Source organism: Sminthopsis crassicaudata, chromosome 4 (assembly GCF_048593235.1).
Source record: "Sminthopsis crassicaudata isolate SCR6 chromosome 4, ASM4859323v1, whole genome shotgun sequence".
Classification (NCBI taxonomy): Eukaryota; Metazoa; Chordata; class Mammalia; order Dasyuromorphia; family Dasyuridae; genus Sminthopsis; species Sminthopsis crassicaudata.
This window is the reverse complement of record NC_133620.1, coordinates 4,065,272-4,084,748: the sequence shown is the minus strand read 5'-3', so window position 1 is coordinate 4,084,748 and position 19,477 is coordinate 4,065,272. Positions and strand designations below refer to the sequence as shown.

The 19,477-nt window shown below is 43.9% G+C and overlaps 1 protein-coding gene across 1 annotated transcript in view; it reads right to left on the bottom strand.

Annotated features, from left to right (window-relative positions):
- Window positions 1–15,232, bottom strand: part of TNNI3K (TNNI3 interacting kinase) — a 114,073-nt gene extending 98,841 nt beyond the window's left edge. The window contains exons 1-4 of the mRNA XM_074265591.1: window positions 15,097–15,232; window positions 14,388–14,496; window positions 4,245–4,330; window positions 2,524–2,621 (exon numbers count right to left, since the gene is read on the bottom strand). Of these exons, the coding sequence (XP_074121692.1) occupies window positions 2,524–2,621; window positions 4,245–4,330; window positions 14,388–14,496; window positions 15,097–15,136 (333 nt within the window). The 5' untranslated portion in view covers window positions 15,137–15,232. The remainder of the gene's footprint in view (window positions 1–2,523; window positions 2,622–4,244; window positions 4,331–14,387; window positions 14,497–15,096) is intronic.
- Between the last annotated feature and the right edge of the window lie 4,245 nt (window positions 15,233–19,477).

The following is a 19,477-nucleotide window of genomic DNA, read 5'->3' as shown; positions in this document are numbered from 1 at the left end:
TTGAGGGACCCCCACAAATGAGGAAAGAGACTGATGTTCTAGCAAAGGGAGCTGAAGCAGAGTTTCAAAAAGTTGGGGGAGAGCCAAAAGGTTGGAGGAGGAGAAAGGAGGCCTGGACAGCCTCCAGAGAAATAAGAGGTCAGAAAGGAGGAAGTCCGGAGCAGCACTCCATGCACAGAGCCAGCCGGCCATCTCAGAGGAAAGGAAGGAAGTTCAGAGGGCCAATTTGGGCTGGATGCCAGAGGAAATGTCCCCAAGCTGGAGCAAGCTGAGGATGCTTCTATTCTAGAGTCAGCAGTCAGCAGAGCTCCATCTCTGAACAAAGGGTGAGCACTTTGTGGCCAAAACCTTAGAGAAGTTTCCGGCTCATGCCCAGGTTGGAGCAGATGGACTTTGAGGGGAGGTCCCTTCCCACAAGAAGCTTCCTTGTGACACAATAATTCTCCATTCTCTATCGTTCTTCTTTAAGAGGGAGGAGGTAGGGATACACATAAAGAAGGGGAATTATCTGGTATCGGATGGCAGCCTAAGTGCAATCATGTTAAAAGCCGCGGAGCAATTGCGGCAGTTTTTGAGTAGGAAATACGACTGGTCAAATGGAAAAAATGGAAATTAAGGGAGAAGCCGAGTGAAGCCTTGTTTCAGTGGCCGTTCGTGGAAATGTGGTGATTCGAAGCCTCTTTTTCTTTTTTATTCAATAATCGATGCCTTAAATTCTTGATGAATGGGAGCCACTAAGTCGGTGTCTGTCTCAATTATAAAAACAAGAACCCTTAGAGGGAAAAGGGATGGTATAAGGCTGAATGTCAGTTACCTGATCAATTCTTAAAAGGGCCAGTGATTTAGGAAATATCCTTCATGAACCAAGTGTTCTTGGATGATTGCACGCACCGCCAGCTGATTAATTGAACTTGCATACCGCAAAGGAGGAAAAATGGGAGAAACGTGCCGAAAAACAAGCAGCTGCAGCAACTTCCAGGACTGCCAAGGAAGGCCATCCGTCAGAAATGCAGAGGCATCTGGCCGCGGACAGGCTGGCTCTCCGCAGCCACGCGGGAGGCGGCCGGTGTGGCCTTTCGGGGTCACTGTACTGGGTGCAGCCGCTGACTGGGCCCAGAAAACCGAGACGCACTAATGTGGTTTCGCATCAGTCGTGCCCTCCCTTTTCACGTCCCTTCCTCCATTCCTTGCCTCATGTCCACCCCCCAGTTCCTGTGAATCCCCCTCCATTTGCACTGTCTGCCCTCACACGGGGCCTCAGGAAGCATGTGACCACCCTGAAGGTCAGCTTTGTCTGTCCCTTCCGATGTTTGGCTCACGCTTCTGAGTGACCATCATCTAAGGGTGTCACGGTCCCCCATTACTTTGGAGGGAAGTGGTCCGTGTTTATTTCAGGTGAGTGCTCTTCTTGCTGATGTCTAGAAGATGCTAAGTGTTCTCTCCCCCTGCCCCCCAAAAGAGAGCCCCCATGCACCAGGTAATGGGATCCAAGTGGCACTTGCAGGAAAGGAAAGCCCTTCTGGATGCTGTCTTTGGGAACATGGGCCGGCGCAAGGCTGATATTCAGCTTGGGATAAGTCCCCCCCGAACAGGCAGTGGGGTTCAGCACAGGGAGTTAAACCTACGACCATCCCATTAGCAGTTCCAACTGACACGTCCCAAACCGAGCTTCCTCTTGCTGACTTCCCTATTTCTGATAGCGACAACTCCATGAGCTGATGTTCTCATCCCTTTTCTCAGGTCATCAGTGACTTCTTCTTCTCCCCCTCAGCCCCAAACTGCCACAGTCTCTGCATCAATCCCATTCTACCACATCTCTCAGAGCCAGCCACTCCCAAGGGCAGACCCTCAGTCCCACCAGTCCCCTTAAAGGGCTCCCTGCTTCCTTCTCCATCTGCATCATCAGACTGTGGCCCCGCAGCCCACCAAAGGCTTCCCACTATCTGTCATTCAAGGCTTTCCTAAATACATTTGGTCCCAGCTGCCTCTCCAGCCATACCCTCCAGGCACTCTCTGCCCCTTTCTGCCTCTGAGCTTGAGGAAGTAACCTCAGATCTGGGACTTGCATTTCCTCTTGGGGCTGACCTGGGGGTCCTTTCTAACTAGGTATAGGCCCCTCAGCTTGGGTGAGAAGTGGGGTGCTCTTGGATCCAAGAAGAACTGGTAGCCCCTTCGCCAGTCTTTGGGTAATCAAGGCACACTACATACCTCGCCAAAGGAACCTCCTGAGTCAGCTTTCTAGACAAGGGAAATGAGGGGAGTTTCTGGAGCTTCATAATGAATCGAAGGGAAGACATCCCTCTGAATGCGAAGGGAGCTAGGGCACCCCAATGACTTCCAGAACGCGGGGGCTCACAGACGCTGCAGAGTTCCTGACCACGGGGGACTGTCCCTGAGTCTCCCCTGGCCTTCTCTGCACTAGAGGGTTATGGGACTTCCAGTGGCCTGTGGGGAAGCTAGAAGGGGACGACTCAGGCGGTCCATGCTCCCCGTGCATTATCAATAGGCCCCCACACGACTTACCAAGTAAACTGCCAAGTGCAGAGCTGTAAAGCCATTTCTTGTCAGCCGAGATGGGCGCAGCCCTTTTAACATGAGGCTTCTGATGTGGGACTTGTTGCCTTAGATGAGAAAATGGAAAGAGGCTGATTAAATTCAAAGGGCTAAACCTGAGTCAGATGCTCAATAAAAGTTCATTGCGGGCAAGTCAGCCATTTTACTTTTAGGTCCTATTAATTCTGTCTCCCTTAAATGGCCTTCTCAGGCTTCAAATGGGCTTCTGTGGTGCTCTCATGTGGGGCTCCCTATCTATTTGGTGATCATGTTTATCTTAATTTAGGTAATGGAGAAAACGGAGCTGGGTGCCTGGGAAATCACGCAGAGGACAGCCACAGGGACCCAGGTGGCTCCGTCAGACATTCCCTGAGACACAGAGAGCGTCCGCTCCCCTTCCTAAAAGTTCTCTGTCAATCCACCCATGAGGTATGAGTACTCAAATTATTGAAGGCACCTGGGCTGGAGAGGGAAGAAAGACTGAGTAGGGAAGGTCCAAGAAGGCAAAGACTGACAAGGGATGCTGCTGCTCCAGCCCTCCTCAGCGGCTTTCATTTTCTTCCCACCTTCTAAATTGCTACAAAATGCTCTAAAGATTCCCCCACGCCTTTCCCATCTTTTAGTTTAATTTCCCTACTGCTCTCCTTCTGTACTACTTCCTCCCTTCCCAGTTCCTCAAGCATCACCTTGGTGAAGAGGGCTGAGGATATAAACAAAATGAGGGGGTTCGGTGGAAGGTGGAGGGTACAGTCAAGATAAAGGGACAAGGTGACATAGTCCCTTTCTAAGCCAGGCACTGGGTTGAGAGCTGGGGATCCAAAGAAGAGCAAAGGACACTCCCTGTCCTAGAGGAGCTTCCAAGCTAACAGGGGCACCACGTGTCCAAGAAAGCACAAACGAGAGGGGGAGAGGAACAGCTGGAGAGGGTCTCAGAGGGAAGGACCAGAAGCAGGGAGGCTGGAGAAACATTTCCCTCTCTTCCTCCCCAGGGGAAGCGTCTCCGAGCTCCCTCAATCTTTGGACCTCCCCTTTGCTGACCCGCTCCAATGTGCACAGCCTGTCCGGGCAGGCGGTTGGCCCACTGTCTCCACCATTAGACAGGGAGCCCTTTGGAAGGTGGGGGAGGCTATGGGCTTGTTCTTTCCTTGCTTTGCATCCCAAGGATACTGAGTAATATTCTGCTAGCTTAGGGTTGCCTTCCTGCTAGATCCTGGAGCCTTCGCTCTGAGATTTCCTCTTATGTCTCCTCCAGACCCATCATGGAGTCGCTGATGTCTTGCCTCCCGCCCCGAGAGGTGGGCTCCCTGAAGGCGAGCCCCTCTCTTGCTTTTCCTCATTCCCTTCATGCTTATTAGGATGCGCGGCACAAAATAAACGCGTGTTGAATGACAATATTTTGGGTAAGACTTTAAATGCCTGTGACTTTAACATCTGCCTTTTGCTTGACTGGCAGGCACAATTCTGGGGGGAAACGTCCTTTAGTTTTTAAATAATCACAGGTTTGGGACTCACGGCTACTCTAAGTCAGAACCAAATTAAGCAGACCGCTGGCCACGGGTCTGCCCTCCGACTAAATGTCACCAGAGTCTGAAGGGACAGAGGCAGGCCCAACAAGAGAATGGACTTGTAGCTGTTCAGCACCGGGGTGGGGGGCGATCGCTGGAGAAAACAGGAGAGCCCAGGGTACTCACCCCCACAAATGCAGCACAGATGAAGTAAGGACAGCCCGTTTTCGGTACGGTAATTTAAATTGACTTTGCTGAAGGCTTCATCAGAGCTGCAAAGAGATTTTACAGATGATCACATATTTAATCTTTCAGTATATTGTCTTTCATTTGGAAAACTGTAGAAGGGAAACCTATTATTATAACTGCAGAAAAAAAACTTCCCCCCTCCTCATGGTTACCTGTCTGCATACAGAAATCACCACACCCCAAGCAAATGGCTAAACATGAGAGAAAAACCGTTCAAGTAGCTGAGGGGAGCGATTTGGAGCTAGGATTGGCTCATTTCTCTGTGAGCACCTGTAGCTTTTGACAGAATCTTCCTTTTTGCCTTGAGGCCTTAGGACATGTACATTGGCACGTGGTCTCCCCTCCTGTCAGCTCCCTGAGGGCAGGGATATGGCTTCTGTCCTTCCTCTTCCCCTTGCTTAGCCTTGGGCCTAGCCCTAAATAAGCACCAAGAAATCCTTACGGACTGATTGTGCCGTAGGATGGTTCCATTCACCGATGGATGCTCCCCGTGTCTTGTACAAACTCTTTAAGGGAGGGTGGGGTGAAGAGCGTGTCAAAAGCCACAGATAGAAAAGGAACCCCTGGAAAAGGTGTAAGACCCTTTTGTCCTTGGAGAACTCTGCTGATCAAGTCTGACTCAGCTTCTCCATCCCGCTGTGGTGACAAGGCCTTCTGAGAAGTCAGGAGACGCGTCTGACCTGGCTGCTCCCAAGAGTCTTTGGAGGAAGGCGAGATTACGACTTCCAAGAAACGCGTCTGGAGGACGTAGGTCAGACGTCCCATTATCTGCTCTCTGAATACCTTGTGCATGGGTTAGAGCGATCTGACTGAGAACTGAGGCACTTGTGACCAATCACGTGAACTTTTGATACACGTCTTTTAGCACTGGGCTAATCCTGAATAAATCGGACTCAAGAAATAACTGTACACACACACACACACACACACACACACACACACACACACACACATTTGGGGGCAAGGAGGGAGGGAAGGAGGGAGAGGAGAGAAAGGCAGAGAGAGAAGGAGGGAGGAAGAGAGAGAGAAGAGGGATGGAGGGAGGGAGTGAGGAGACAGAGAATCTAGAACTGTCATTTCTTCAGGATAGGAAACTTCTTGGGAAGGAGATTCCCTTTGCCAGTGCCAATTTGGACCTCTGCTTTCACAAAGAGTCTGAGAAAAATGCTTGAGGGACCGAGAAGTTAAATTATTTGCCCCCCCCCCCAGTCACACCACCTGTAGGTGTTTGGATCTAAGGAGTGCCGGGTGGGAATTTGGTTCTAACCAATGAGCTGCTCTGCCTCTCAGGGTTCCCACATTTAAGCATAGCTGTGTATGGATGTGCAGGTACATGTGCATTTTATGGCTATATTGGTGTTGTATGAGTGACAGATGTAACTATGAGCCATGATGTCAGGAAAAAGAAGAAAATTCAAAAACAATATAAATTCTCCTTAAAATCCATTCTCTTTATACCTTGATGAGGTCAGGATTTATGAGCTTATATAAGAAAGGTGCTAATCTTGATTAAGGATTATTGCTTTAGAGGGAAGGGATGGGACAAGTCATGTGTCCTATCACTCATGCTAATGGATAATAATAGCATTAACTAACATTAATTTAGGGCTCATATTTATCCTTGTAACAACCTGGATGAGTAGTATTTTATTTTATTTTATTTATTTGTTTGTTTGTTTATTTGTTTGTTTGTTTAATTTTTTAATTAATTAATTAATTAAATTTTTTTTAGATTTATTTATTTATTTTTGCTGAGGCAATTGGGGTTAAGTGACTTGCCCAGGTCACACAGCTAGGAAGTGTTAAGTGTCTAAGGCCGGATTTGAACTCAGGTCCCCCTGACTTCAGGGCTGGTGCTCTATTCACTGCACCACCTAGCTGTCCCAGGATCTTCATTTTATAGATGAGGAAACTGAGGCAGACAAAGGTTTATTGATTTAGTAGGATCTGAATCCCAGAACTCTAACTCCAACGACTGCATGTCTTTGACAGACACACTACACTTTCCTAAAAGGTCTCAGTGAGAAAGGAAGTGAAAGATTTCTCTGAGTCTTTTGCCTTCATGCCAATAAATAAATAGACACATAAATAAACAAACAAATAAATTAAAAGATGGCCAGAATAGCACTTTCTTTCCACCCCTTCCTTCTCCGAAGGAAGCCACAAGCAGCCTTTGAAAGGGGACTGTGGTAGGGGGCCTCCTTTGATATTTTCCAGCAGCAGCCATCATTGGACCTTCTGCCCCCTTTAAAAACCCTCCATCTTGAATCATGGAACAGATTTTGAGGTTAGCCATCGAGGGCAGGTGTGTTCCGTGTCCCCCTATCCTAAGCAATAATAGTGCAAAGCTGACATCCTTTATTGTTTTAAATCTATTATCTATATTTTTGCATAGATGGATCGATAGATAGACAGTTGAATGGATGGATAGATAAATAGGCAGACATAAGTAGGTGGATAGATAATAAATAAGATAGGCAGACGGAAAAACAGACATAGATAATTGATAGATGAATAAATAGACATTCAGACAGATGGATGGTCTAGTAGATAAATAGACAGACAGAAAAGCACAGATGATTGATATGTAGATGGATAGATAGATAGACAATGCAGATAGGCAGATAGAGAAATAGATGATGGAAGAATGGACAGATGGATAGATAGATAGTAGATAGATGGATAGTAGATAAATAGGCAGACAGAAAAACATAGATGCTTGATAGATAGATGAATAGATAGACAAGACCTCCATCTAGTCCAAGCTCCCTAGTACCCCAATGCAATGAATTTCTTTAGAGAGATCCTGGCGCTTTTCCTGCTGGCCCCTGTTTGGGTGTTGTCTCTGCTGGTCTGTAGCCTGCCCCTGCCCCTGGTTGTACCTAGTAACTTAGTGGAAATGGCTTGTCCACACTTCTCTTGACCATCCTCTTCATTTGATTTCCCAGACTACTTCTGTTCTTTCCAGCCCTTGATGTTGATGAATATACTCATACTTTGTACCTTCTCTTCTTGGCTCCAGTAGCCCCCTCCTAGCTAGTGGCCCCCTTACTCTGGCCAGGAATGAAAACCCTCACTGTATTGTGCTTGAATGGACATAAGAGCTGACATTTAGAAAGTATTTTACATTTATAAAGTCCCGTACAGCCATTAGCAGATCCATGCTGGGGACAAGTGTAGCGAGGATAGGCAGAAGGAATGGCTTAGGAGCACTGAGGTCAAGGGTGACCTGAACTAGCAAAGTTTGAATGTCTCCGAGCCAACATTCCCAGCCACATCTTGGGACTTGACATCTGATTTCCTTCTACCATCCCAGCACTGTCCCATTTTAGCATACATCCTTGTTTTGCACTTATTTTAATAGCACAAACCTGACAGAATTGGAAAGGTACAAATGGATAAGAGTATATCCTAGGGAGGCGGCTAATAAGCAGATCTCTCATGATAACAGTCACGTTATGGAACACAACTGTGCCTTATTATCAGGTTTACAGCTAGTCAACAGTACAGTCCTTATTTTCTGAAAATGCACATCTTAAGAAGGAGTGGCCATTGTTTTAATCCATTTGCACCATGCACTCACTTCCCTAGGACTGTGTGTGTGTGTGTGTGTGTGTGTGTGTGTGTGTGTGTGTGTGTATGTGTGTGTATGTGTGTGTGTATGTGTGTGTGTGTGGGTATGGGTGTGTGTGTGTGGGTGTGGGTGTGGGTGTGTGTGTGGGGGGGTGCTGGAGTCCATTTGAAACAGTGCAGAAAAGGAGAGTTAAATTTTCCATATGAACGCTCACACCTGTGAAATCAGCAGTTTGACTGACTGACTTGTAGATTGCCGAGACTTAAGAAAGCCATGCAGAGAATCTTCTTCTGAAAGACTGGGTTTGGCATATTACTTTTTCCTCTCCAAGGAAATGATGGTAAACATTTACTGGTACGAATGACCACTGCCGTTCTGAACCAAATCTGAACCAACCAAAAAGCCCAAAGCGCAGTAGCATGGCACATCAGAAATTGGACAAAGATGCCGTGAAATGAGAAGAGTGATTTGCAAAGGGGTTGGGCCAAAGGGACTCAATCACACTGAACACAGCTCCCGTGGACACAGATGGATTCTTCTTCTGTCCTCTGTCTTTTGGGAGACGTTGCGTTCTCCCCCATAGCCCTTAATTCTTATACACATAAATGTTTCTGACATCATAGAGGGCTGGTGAGAACACCATTGGCAATAGTCTGGTAAATCAAATGAAAAGGATGGTCAAGAGAAGGAAAACGTCCACTACAGGGCGGACAAGCCGATTCTAATAAAGAACTAGGTACAACAAGGGGTAGTACACACCAGCAGAGCCATGAATTGGACCGATCATTCTGGAAAAAATACATTTGGAATTAAAGGAATCAAGTGACTAAAATGTTCATCTGCATTGTTTCAGATATTATGTTAGATATTAGTCATCTAATACAGATAACTAGTTATAGATATTAAAGAAGTTAATAATAGAATAGATAATAGAATCAAAGGCCCCACATACACCAAAATATTTATGTTTTCATATTTGTAGAAGCGAAGAACCAGAAATAAAGTAGATGCACACTAATTGGAGTATGTCTAGAAAAGAAATGATGAAGCTGATGCATATAAAATGAGAGGGAAGATACATGAACAACTAAAAAGTATCTTAAGAGCAACCAGGATGATCATATATGCAGTAATTAAAATAAAAAAAAATAAGAAGACATCACAATAAAACAATTGAAACTGACCTTTTAGTGACCAAGTTTGGCTCCCAAAAAGAGATACCTATGAGACTGTGACCTGTTCCAAGTTTGCTAAAGTGGGTGATTCCTAGTATGGAATATTAAAGTGATGGAAGTTTTTATTTGTTTGTTTGTTTGACGACAAAGTTAGCTTTGCTGAACTGCTTTCCCCCTCTTTATATATTTGTGATAAGGGCTGGCCCTCTGAAAGGGGAAAGGGAATGGATACATTGAAGAATGTGGACATTATAAACATAAAAGTCCTCTAAAATTTGCCTTCAAAATAGAAAAGGCAAATATATTTTCTTATCACATAGAGAAATAGCGCTCTCCACAGTTCCTTTGACTTTTTTAGTTAACCCTAAAGAAACAGCAAAAATGCCATTAGAATGTATGTCCGACAGAACCAGCTACATCCAGAGAAGGAACACTGGGAAATGAGTGTAAACTGTTACTTTTACGTTCTGAATCCAATTCTTCCTGTGCAACAAAAAATTCGGTTCTACACACATATATTGTATCTAGAATATACTGTAATATATTTAACATATATAAGACTGCCTGCCATCTGGGGGAGGGGGTTGGGGGAGGAAGGGAAAAAATCTGAATAGAAGTAAGTGCAAGGGATAATGTTGTAAAAAATTACCCATGCATATGTACTGTCAAAAAAATGTTATAATTATAAAATAAAATTAAAATTAAAAAAAAAAAAAAAAAGAATGTATGTCCGAGGCACAATTCCAAGGAATGAGAGAGGGATGTTTCCCACCGTTCTCTGCCTGGATCACATCTCTGCCCACGGTGTTCATTTTGGCCCCATATTTCATGAAGGCTTCTGATAAGTTGGAGAGATGGCTGGAGGAAGAGGGGCTGGAAGGTTATCTCCAGATATCTGGAAGGCTGCCTTCGGGAAGAGAGATTCAATTTGGGATAATTAGGAGAACTATGGGGAAAAATATAGAAACTGCCAAGAGGAAAAGATAGGTTTGATTAAAATAAACTAACACATGAATAAATGGACAGAGGGACAGAGACGACAAACTTCCCGATAACTAGAGTTTAGCGTGGGCCCTCCCGGGAAGGAAGAGGCCTGTCCCCAGTGGAGGCCTTCAAGCAAAGGCAAGAGGACCATTCACTGCTGGGATTAGAAAGAGAATCCTTAGCTTTGGTTGGGCTGCAGAGGCTTTGAGGTTCGTCCAACTCTGCGATTTGGGGAGTCTCCTATGGTGGGCACATGGCTAGATTTACTTTGCTACTAAAAGGGATGAATTTAAAGGTGAACTTTAAGATGAGACTGGTAGGAAGGGAAAAGATGACCCCAAAGAAGCAAACTCTGAGTCACTAACCAGCTAATGAAGATGGAAGAAGATGGCTCATGAACGGACCAGAGAGAGGGAAGGCGCCTGAGGCAGAGCCTCGTCTCCATATGGAGTCTCGCAGCTTAATTGTTTTTCTTTAGGAAAAGGGGGAAATTCAGTCTGCTGGAAAGATGAAAAGGTAGCAATAAAGCAGATTTTTAAAAAACATTAGCGAGACAAGTCTCTTATTTCTTGATGTTTTCAAAGGTGGGAAAAAGTCATTTAAAAAGATATTTGTTTTCTTGGCTGATTGTCAATTCCCCTTGTCAACTCTGGTGTTGAGGACAAAGCTCCTGCCTGCTCTCGGCGTGCTCTCTCCACACTTTCCCCACTTCTTTCACATCCAATGTCTCTTTCTGCCAGTGAAGTGGATCAGCAGGAGACTAGACCCTAAGGATATTTAGCACTCGAGATTCGTCATCGTACATTTTTTCGGGCCCAACTTTAATAACTAGAATAGGATTTTTTATTAAATGGAAGTTACTTTTGTGGTTATATTTAGATACTAATTTTCATTTCCCATTGACTTCTAGTGAAATGTTTCTGTTTTGATATATGCAATTAAAATATTCAAGATTTTAAAACACATCATTCCTAGGAGAGAAATGTAATTTTCTCTCCTTTTTCCTGTTCTAAAGGAACAGTGTGCATCAAACTCCTTGCCAATTGAACACCTCCCATGTAGTCTAACATCCTAAGCCCAATTGACTTTCTAATTTCCCCTTACATTCATTGTCATCTGCCATACCATCCAGTACCTTAACAGATCCTAATGAGTTCATAGAGCTTGCCGGGGCATGGATGGAGTTCCTAATTAAAATGAAGCAGCAATTATGAATATATTGCTAATAATAAATTCTGGCAGAATGTAGTGTGGGCCATTAAAAAGGGTGGTTCTGCACCCAAAGGTTACTTCCTTTCTTGTAGCATAATGAAGCTATTTTTTAAAAAGACTTTACCTTTTACCCAGAAGAGTATGAAGTTTTGTGATCCAATTAAGCTTCTTTCTTATGATACTCCCCCTTTCCAAGTTGACATCATCTGTAACCCCAAATGGTTGCTTATTAAAATATAACACTTGAATAGTCGACAAAACTGGTTGTGTCTCACGTAACTGGCTCAAACATTCAGTCAGCTGCATATTTTGTTATTAATTTAATAATGATGTATTTGGGATACTCAAAGGAAAGTCAGAAAGATAGAAAGAAGGTCATGAGTTGGAGGGACGACAGAGTTTTTTTTTTAAGATCCCAAGTTTTGAGATGTAGACATGGAAGGGACATTCCCAGCCGTTAAGACTAGTCCTCCCATTTGTGATGAGGAAGCCGAGGTGCAGAGAAATCAAGGGAGTGCCTGGGGCCTGGCTGAGGCCAGTGGTCCTAACCTCACTGTACTACTCTCAGAGGATGGCTGAGGGCCAGGGTCCCAAAGCCCAAGTCCAGGAAGCAGCATGATTCAAGCCCAGCATCGCTTCTCCAAGCTGCCTTGGCTCCTCTGACCTGATGCCCAAGGAGCCCGTTAGAATTCGATCTAGAGAGTTTTCTTGGCACAGGGAATGGCCAGTCAGCCAAAAACCATCAAGGAAGGGCCTACTGCTCACCTGCCACTGTATTAATCACTGGAGATACAGAGAAGGACCAAGGCAGCCCCTTTTCTAAAGGACATTGAGTTTTAAAGGGGTAACAGGGTGCCCAACAGCCTTCACAAACAAGTTACAAACTGTCGAGTGGAGAGAATCACAGAGGGAAGGCATGTGTGTATATGTGTGTGGTATGTATTGTGGTACTTGTGTATGTGTGCCGTGTGTGGTGTAAGTGTAGTGTGTGTGTGTGCCATGTGTATGTGTGTGTGTGATTGCACTTGTGCTTGTGATACGCTCACCCCTGCTTTTTAGGAAGATCACTCAGTTGAATGGAGGAAGGACTGGAGGGGCCCCCACACCCACTGCACGGTCCAGGGGTGAGGGAGGCAGGGCCTGTAGCAGAGGCTACCGCTGCCTGAGGAGAGAAGGGGGCACTTGCTGGATGTCTCTGGAAATATACAACCAATGTCCTTAGTGGCTGGTTGGGATTTCCTGGTGAGGAAATGTCCTGTTAAAGATGATCAGAAACCGCTCTGAAACCTAAGAAACAAAATCATTATGATTTGCCCCTGATCACAACATGACAGAATTTGAACTCAGATCTTTTTGCTTCTTGCCAACATTCTGCCTCTTTCCTTTTCTTTATCAGGTTATTTATCTGGACAAGGATCAGGAGGATCTGAATTCAAATCCTAGTTGTGTGACCTGGCCAAGTCACCTCATCCCATCTGCCTCAGTTTCCTCATTCGTAAAATGATCTGGAGAAATTACATGGTTGACCCCTCCGGTTTCTCTGCCAAGAAAACTCTGAATGAGGTCATGAAGTGTTGAAGATGGCCAAATTACTCAACAATACTGATCCACATCTGTCTATAATCCATCCCCATCCCCACTGATTCTCCGCCATCCATCTGCCATTCATCCACGATCGTCTCTATGGTTATTCATCAGGCACAATCTGGCATTAGCTTCACTGGACCAAAGGCCACCGGAATGAGGCAGAAGCCTCCACGGACACTGGGGCTGTCAGCTATGAGATGGGGAAAGGATGGAGACCAGATGTGGGACTTCCTCCATGGGGAAAGTCCTGGGTGTGGAAACCCCCTCCCCAAAGTCAATGGGTCAGCCTAGTCTCTCAGAGTTTCTGGGAGAGGGGAAGGGGCAATGGCTTCCTGGGCACCTGGCCAGGCTGGGTCAGGAGGCCTTCCAGACTTTAGCCGGCCCTCTCCTCCTGAAGTCACCCTGAGGTCACACAACATAGACCGGCTGGTGGCACTCAGCCCATGAGCATCATGAACATCACCCAACCCCCGTGGAGGATGCCGTCTAAAACACCTTTTTTCTAGGCCAATTGAGTTCCTTTCTGGCTCTTATCCATTCTGTTGGCCAAAGTCTTAGCAGTATTTTGTCCCCAGAGATGGTATCATCCAGATGCAAGGCCTGTGTCTATGTCAGGGTGTCCGGGGCTACTCTGGAAAAGCCAGAATGCTCCTGGATCCTTGGCTTGGGCACATTTTCTGAGAATAATGAGGGAAAGCTGATTCTCAGACATTTCTCAAGGGGAGGAGGCGCAATAGCTGACCCTCCCTCCGGCTGGGCAGCCAGCCTCTTGACTACTCTGGAATCCAGTCTGTTCTCCAAGGGAGAGGAGGAAAGTCCCAGTTCTCAGCCTTGTGGGGTGTGGGCACTTTCCCACACCATGCACCCTGTCAGGAGTCTACACAATTCCCTAAGATTAGTGACTGAAAATGAGCCAATAACTCGTGTGGGAAGAATGGGTGACCTGCGAGGGAAGGGGCAAATGTGGGTTCCAAGAGCTGAGGAGCTGCATGTGATGGGCTGAGGGAAGGGGGTGGGGCCAGGCAGCATGGAGAGGTGTAATGGGCACTGCCCGAGGAAACGCCCACACAATGAGATCCATCCCTGCTGCAATGAGATCATGGCCCCATGATCTCTGGACCCGCTGTAAAATGAGATCGCACCCCATTACAAAAGGGGATCTCCAGCCCTGCCACATAATGAGGCTGGTCCTGCCACAAAATGGCACCTGTCCCTGCCACAGAATGAGATTTTCCGCCCCACCACACAATAAGATCTCTTGCCCCGCCACATAATAAGATCTCCACAGGAGGCGATCCCCAGTCCTGCCTCCCTGGGTGGCTCTTCCCAATGGCATCAGGGGCCCTTCTCCCCCAGGCAAGGAGGGGTGATCTAGAGGGACTCGGCTCTTCTTGGGGCCGGAGGTGGGGTCAGGCAGCCCCAAGACATGTCCCGGCTGCTCAGCGTCACCCCCTAAGACTAAAAGCCACTGAAGAGCTCGCAATCTGCTGGTGGAGGGCGACTGGCCCTGGGGAGGCCGGCCAGAGCAGCGTCCCACGGCCGCCTTACCTAAAGACCTGCTCCAGCTCCGCCTTGTCTTTGTCTCTGACGAGCAGGTCATCGTCCAGTCTCTCGGTGATAACGATGTAGGACTCGCTGACTTTTTTCTTCCACTCGTCTAGCAGAGGAAAACAAACGCCACTGATTTGCGGCTGTTTCGCATAAAGCCGACACAGTTCACAACACACTAGTAATCAAAGTCTTGCTTCCCGTTCTCCATTTGACAATACTCAGCTCAGATGACTGATTTTGAATTTAAAATGCAGATGTTTATATTTAAAATGCAATCATATTGAATGGGAATAATTAAGGCCTCATTTTATTTTGGATAATATATTTACACAGAAGAATCGATTTTACTTATTTCATTTGATTTTATTGCATTTTAATTATAGCAATCTCTGCTCTTAGAACTGGCTTTGAGATTTTTAAATACTAAATACTTAAGAATTATTTTTTAAATCCCTAGATTCAGCAGTAATCTAACCCAATTTCAATATCATTATGGCAAGGTAACAAAACATACGCCTCCTATTATTCCCCAAGACAGTTTTGTGTTTGTTTTGTTTCTGGCTGACCTTTAGGAAAGAAATGACTTGAGTTTCCCTCATCATTCGAATGCTCCTACATGGCATCTTAACTTTAACCTAAAGCCCTGAGCCATCCCATCTCGGACTCCACTAGGCACATAGTAGAACAGAAGAAATGTGGTTATTACCGGTGCAAGTTTGAGTCGGTCTGGATTTGTAATTCCCCATGTATGGGCTCCTTCGCTGTGTTCTCAGGGAAGGTCTCTCACCAATGTGCTGTCTTGCTCCAGCGTGGTAACAGTCCTGTCGAGAATGACTCTGATAGCTGGGCTAAAAATAAACCAGGAGCCAAATGAAATGTCATGTCAGGATGACAAAAGAACAAAACCGTGTTGGCTCCCCATGTAAATAAGAAAGGTAACTAAGCAAGTCGCTTAAAAATGCAGCCTCCAAAAAAGAGATTGCACGCAACTTAATGGGGTTTTTGGCCTCCACAAATTGACTGTCTCCCCATACTCACCTATCATTGCTTATACAAATAATGCTGAAAAGTAGTTTAACGGTATCTAAATCTGGAGGAGGGGGAGTCATTAAAACAGCCTTTCTTCACCATCTATTTCTCTCTTTTTTTCATCAAAGGGACTGAAGCAAGATATCTAGAAGGTCAGAGAGCACAGTTTGGCTCCAAGCAGGAAAATACCTGAGTCCCTGCGTGTAGAGGCCACAGAGAGTGGAGGAAGTTAGAGGGCCACAGACAGTAGGGGAACACTGGGTAAGGTACAAAACCCTGCAGCCCAGAGTTCCCCCACTATCTGCAGCCCTCTACACCTGGCCAAGCAGGGCTGAAGAAGGCAAAGCACTACTAGAAGGGGATAAAAGTTTGGTTGGCAGGGGTACTAAGAATTCTAACAGAATCAACATTATTTGGATGTAGGCATATTTGTTCCTTTGTTTGCTTAAAGCAGCTGCTGATATCCAGCTATTACTTCTGAGCATAAACAGGTTTAACTCCCTAGATAAAAGCAGTATGACCGCAGGGGAGGCTCAAGGGTGGAGAGTCTTCTCCATCACTCATATTTCTAGGGCACTTTGAAGTCTGCAGAATAGAACAGAGTAGACACAATGCACATGAAAACCTTGTGTTTGACAAATGCAAACACTTAAGCATTTGGGATAAGATTCATTATTTGGAAAAACTTGTTGGAAAAATTAGAAAACAATCTGGAAGAAAGTGGGTTCAAATCACTATCTTACACTATTTACCTAGATATGGTCAAAATGGATACATGATCTTGATACAAATGGAGATACAAGAGAATTCAAAAAACATGAAATACTTTACCCATCAGATTTATGAATGGGAGAAGAATCTATAAATAAACAAGAGTTAAAGAGCACTGGAAGGTATAAGATGAATAATTCTGAATATGTCAAATTAAAAATGTTTTTGTACAGAAACAACTAATGTAGTTGATATTAGAAGGAAAGCAGAAAACTGGGGCGATCGTAGACAGTTTCTTGAGTAAATGTCTCATATCTCATATACATATATATATATATAAACTATACAACGTTATATATATATATGTATATATACATAGGTATATATATATACCTATGTATATATACATATATATATATATATATAAAATGTTGTATAGTTTGTAAGAGTATAGTCATTCCCCAACTGATAAATGGTCAAAGAATTTGAATCAGTAATTTTTGGATGAAAAATTCAAAGTTATAGATAGTTATATAAAAATACTCTACATTGTTATTGATGAGAAAAGTGCACATTACAACTTGAAGATACTATCTTACACCTACTAGATTCCCTAAAATTATAGAAAGAGAAAATGACAAATGTTGGAGGGAATGTGGGAAAAATGGGACATTAATACACTTTTAGTAGAGCTGTGTACTGAACTGATTTAATTATTTTGGAGACAAGTCTGGAATTATGCCCAAGAAGTAATAAAATTGCATCTACTCTTTGATCCAGCAAGACTACTACTAGATCAGGGGAAAAGGAAAATAACTCCTATGTTCTAAAATAGTTAAAACAACCTATTTGTGATAGCAAAGAAGTAGAAATTGACGGGATGCCCACCCATTGAGAAATGGCTAAACAAGTTGGGATACATGATTGTGATGGAATACTACTGTGCTGTAAGAAATGATGAGCTGATTGATTTTAGAAAAGAACACTTTTATGAAATAATGAAGAGTCAAATGAGCAAAACCAAGAGAACCTAGCAATATTGTTTGGAGAACAACTGTGAACAATTAAATTGTGCTGTATCGTAAATACTAAAATCAACTATAAAAGAGCTATGAAAAAAGATAATGTCAATCTCCAGGAAACAAAGTGAGTATGTAGAGTATGGTTGTACACACACACATACACATATATACACATACACATATATATATTTATACATGTACTGATATATGTGTGTATATAAATGTACTGATATATGTATGTATATACATGTTTATATATATATATATACATACACATACATATATCCATATACATTTATACCTGTGCTTATATGTGTGTATACATATATATACACCCCAATTTATGTATGTGTATATATATATATACCTGTTCACTCAAATATTTGTGTCCAATAGTTGCCTTCTTTAGTGCAAAGTGAGGAGGGAGGAAGAAAAAAAGTGCATACCAGAGAACAACAGCCATGATGAGAACATGAGCTCAAGTGGTAGTGGGTTGAGTAGAGAGAACAAGGTAGATATTGTAGAGATAGAAATGTATAATTTTTAAAATTTTTAATTTAATTTTTTATTAATTTTATAATTATAATTTTTTGACAGAACATATGCATAGGTAATTTTTTACAACATTATCCCTTGTATTCCCTTCTGTTCCAAATTTTTCCCTCCACCCCCTCCCCTAGATGGCAGGCAGTCCCATACATGTTACATGTGTTAGAGTATATCCTAGATACAATATATATGTGCAGAACCGAATTTGTTGTTGTTGTTGTTGTTGTTGTTGCAAAGGATTCGGAAGGTAAAAATAACCTGGGAAGAAAAATAAAAAATGTAAATAGTTTACATCAATTCCCAGTGTTCCTTCTCTGGGTGTAGCTGTGTCTGTCCATCATTGATCAATTGGAACTGGATTAGAGCTTCTCTATGTTGAAGATATCCACTTCCATCAGAATGCATCCTCCTATAGTATTGTTGTTGAAGTGTATAATGATCCCCTAGTTCTGCTCAAGAAATGTGTAATTTGATAGCTGACTGGCTAGATAAAATTGTGGAGAGTAGAATTAAGTATAACGCCAAGGTTAGAAACTTGGGAAATTGATAGGCTGATGGAAACATGGAAATTTAGGAAGGGGTGAGTTTGATGGCAGAGAAAGGGGAGCATTTCTGTTTCTCTTTGTTACTCCATTCCACTATAAACATACAGTCGCATCTAATTTCTATGTTCTACTTTCTTTTAACCAGTTCTTACGTAAGGACAACAACAATAGAACAGTCTTTGTTGTTTTAGAATCCCCACACTCATGATGACAGACCAGTTATGTACGAGGTCTCTTATCACCTCTGCTGAAGCACACTAACTTCTCCCCAAGGCCGGGGACTTTTTGTTTTGATTCAGGATAACCATTTATTTTTGGCGTGTGACATATTCACATGGAAAATGGTGTGTGTTCAGAAGCCCACTTGTCACAGAGAAGCATCTTCTATAATGGGCCAATTGTTGCTTCTCCCTGACTTATCTTGGAACAATAGTTCAAGTAAAGCCCTTTACCAACCATTTCTTCTAAATTATAATAAAATCCCCCTAGCTCCTGAATAGGGGGGAATGACAACGAGTTCCTTTTGGACAGATTGAATTTGAGATCCCTGTGGAGAACTGAGATTGAAACATCCAACGCACAGATAGTGGTGTGGGACTGGAGTTCAGTCTCCACCCTCATGATTGGGCAGTATAGAAGGGTGTCAATAATGAGGGGAAACAATAGAAGAGGCACACTAGGGGAAGGCTAAGGAAGGGATGAAGAGGCAGGGCTGGGGCTTTAATAAAAATAAGATCCTGTGTCTAGAACTGTACATGCACAAGTAATTTAAGCTGCTATGTCCCACTCAAATGCAATCGTTCAGAAAATCACAGAAGCTGAGAGTGGGAAGGACCTCAGTGGGCATTTAATCCCACTTACACATCAAAGTGATGGAATATAGCTTCTAGGGGAGACAAATAATTTTAAGGTCCCCTGACCTTAGTATGCTTTTGTTCTAACAATCTGTCAGTGATTCTAAAGTCTCCTGGCTTTGGAATCTGTGATCCTGAGGCTCTTCCCCCACCCCCCAACCTTGGCGTGCTATTGTTCTGGCAACATGTCAGCCAAGTCTTCTGGCATAGGAATATAATAATATCTCTTCCCTTAGACTTTAGGGAAGATATATGAATGATCCTAAGACTCTCTAACCTGAGGAAGCTATTGTTCTGACAATCTTGTCTGTCAATGATTCTAAAGTCTTCTGGCCCTAGGATGGTCCTAGATCTGCTGGTCAGTGATAACCCAGTTC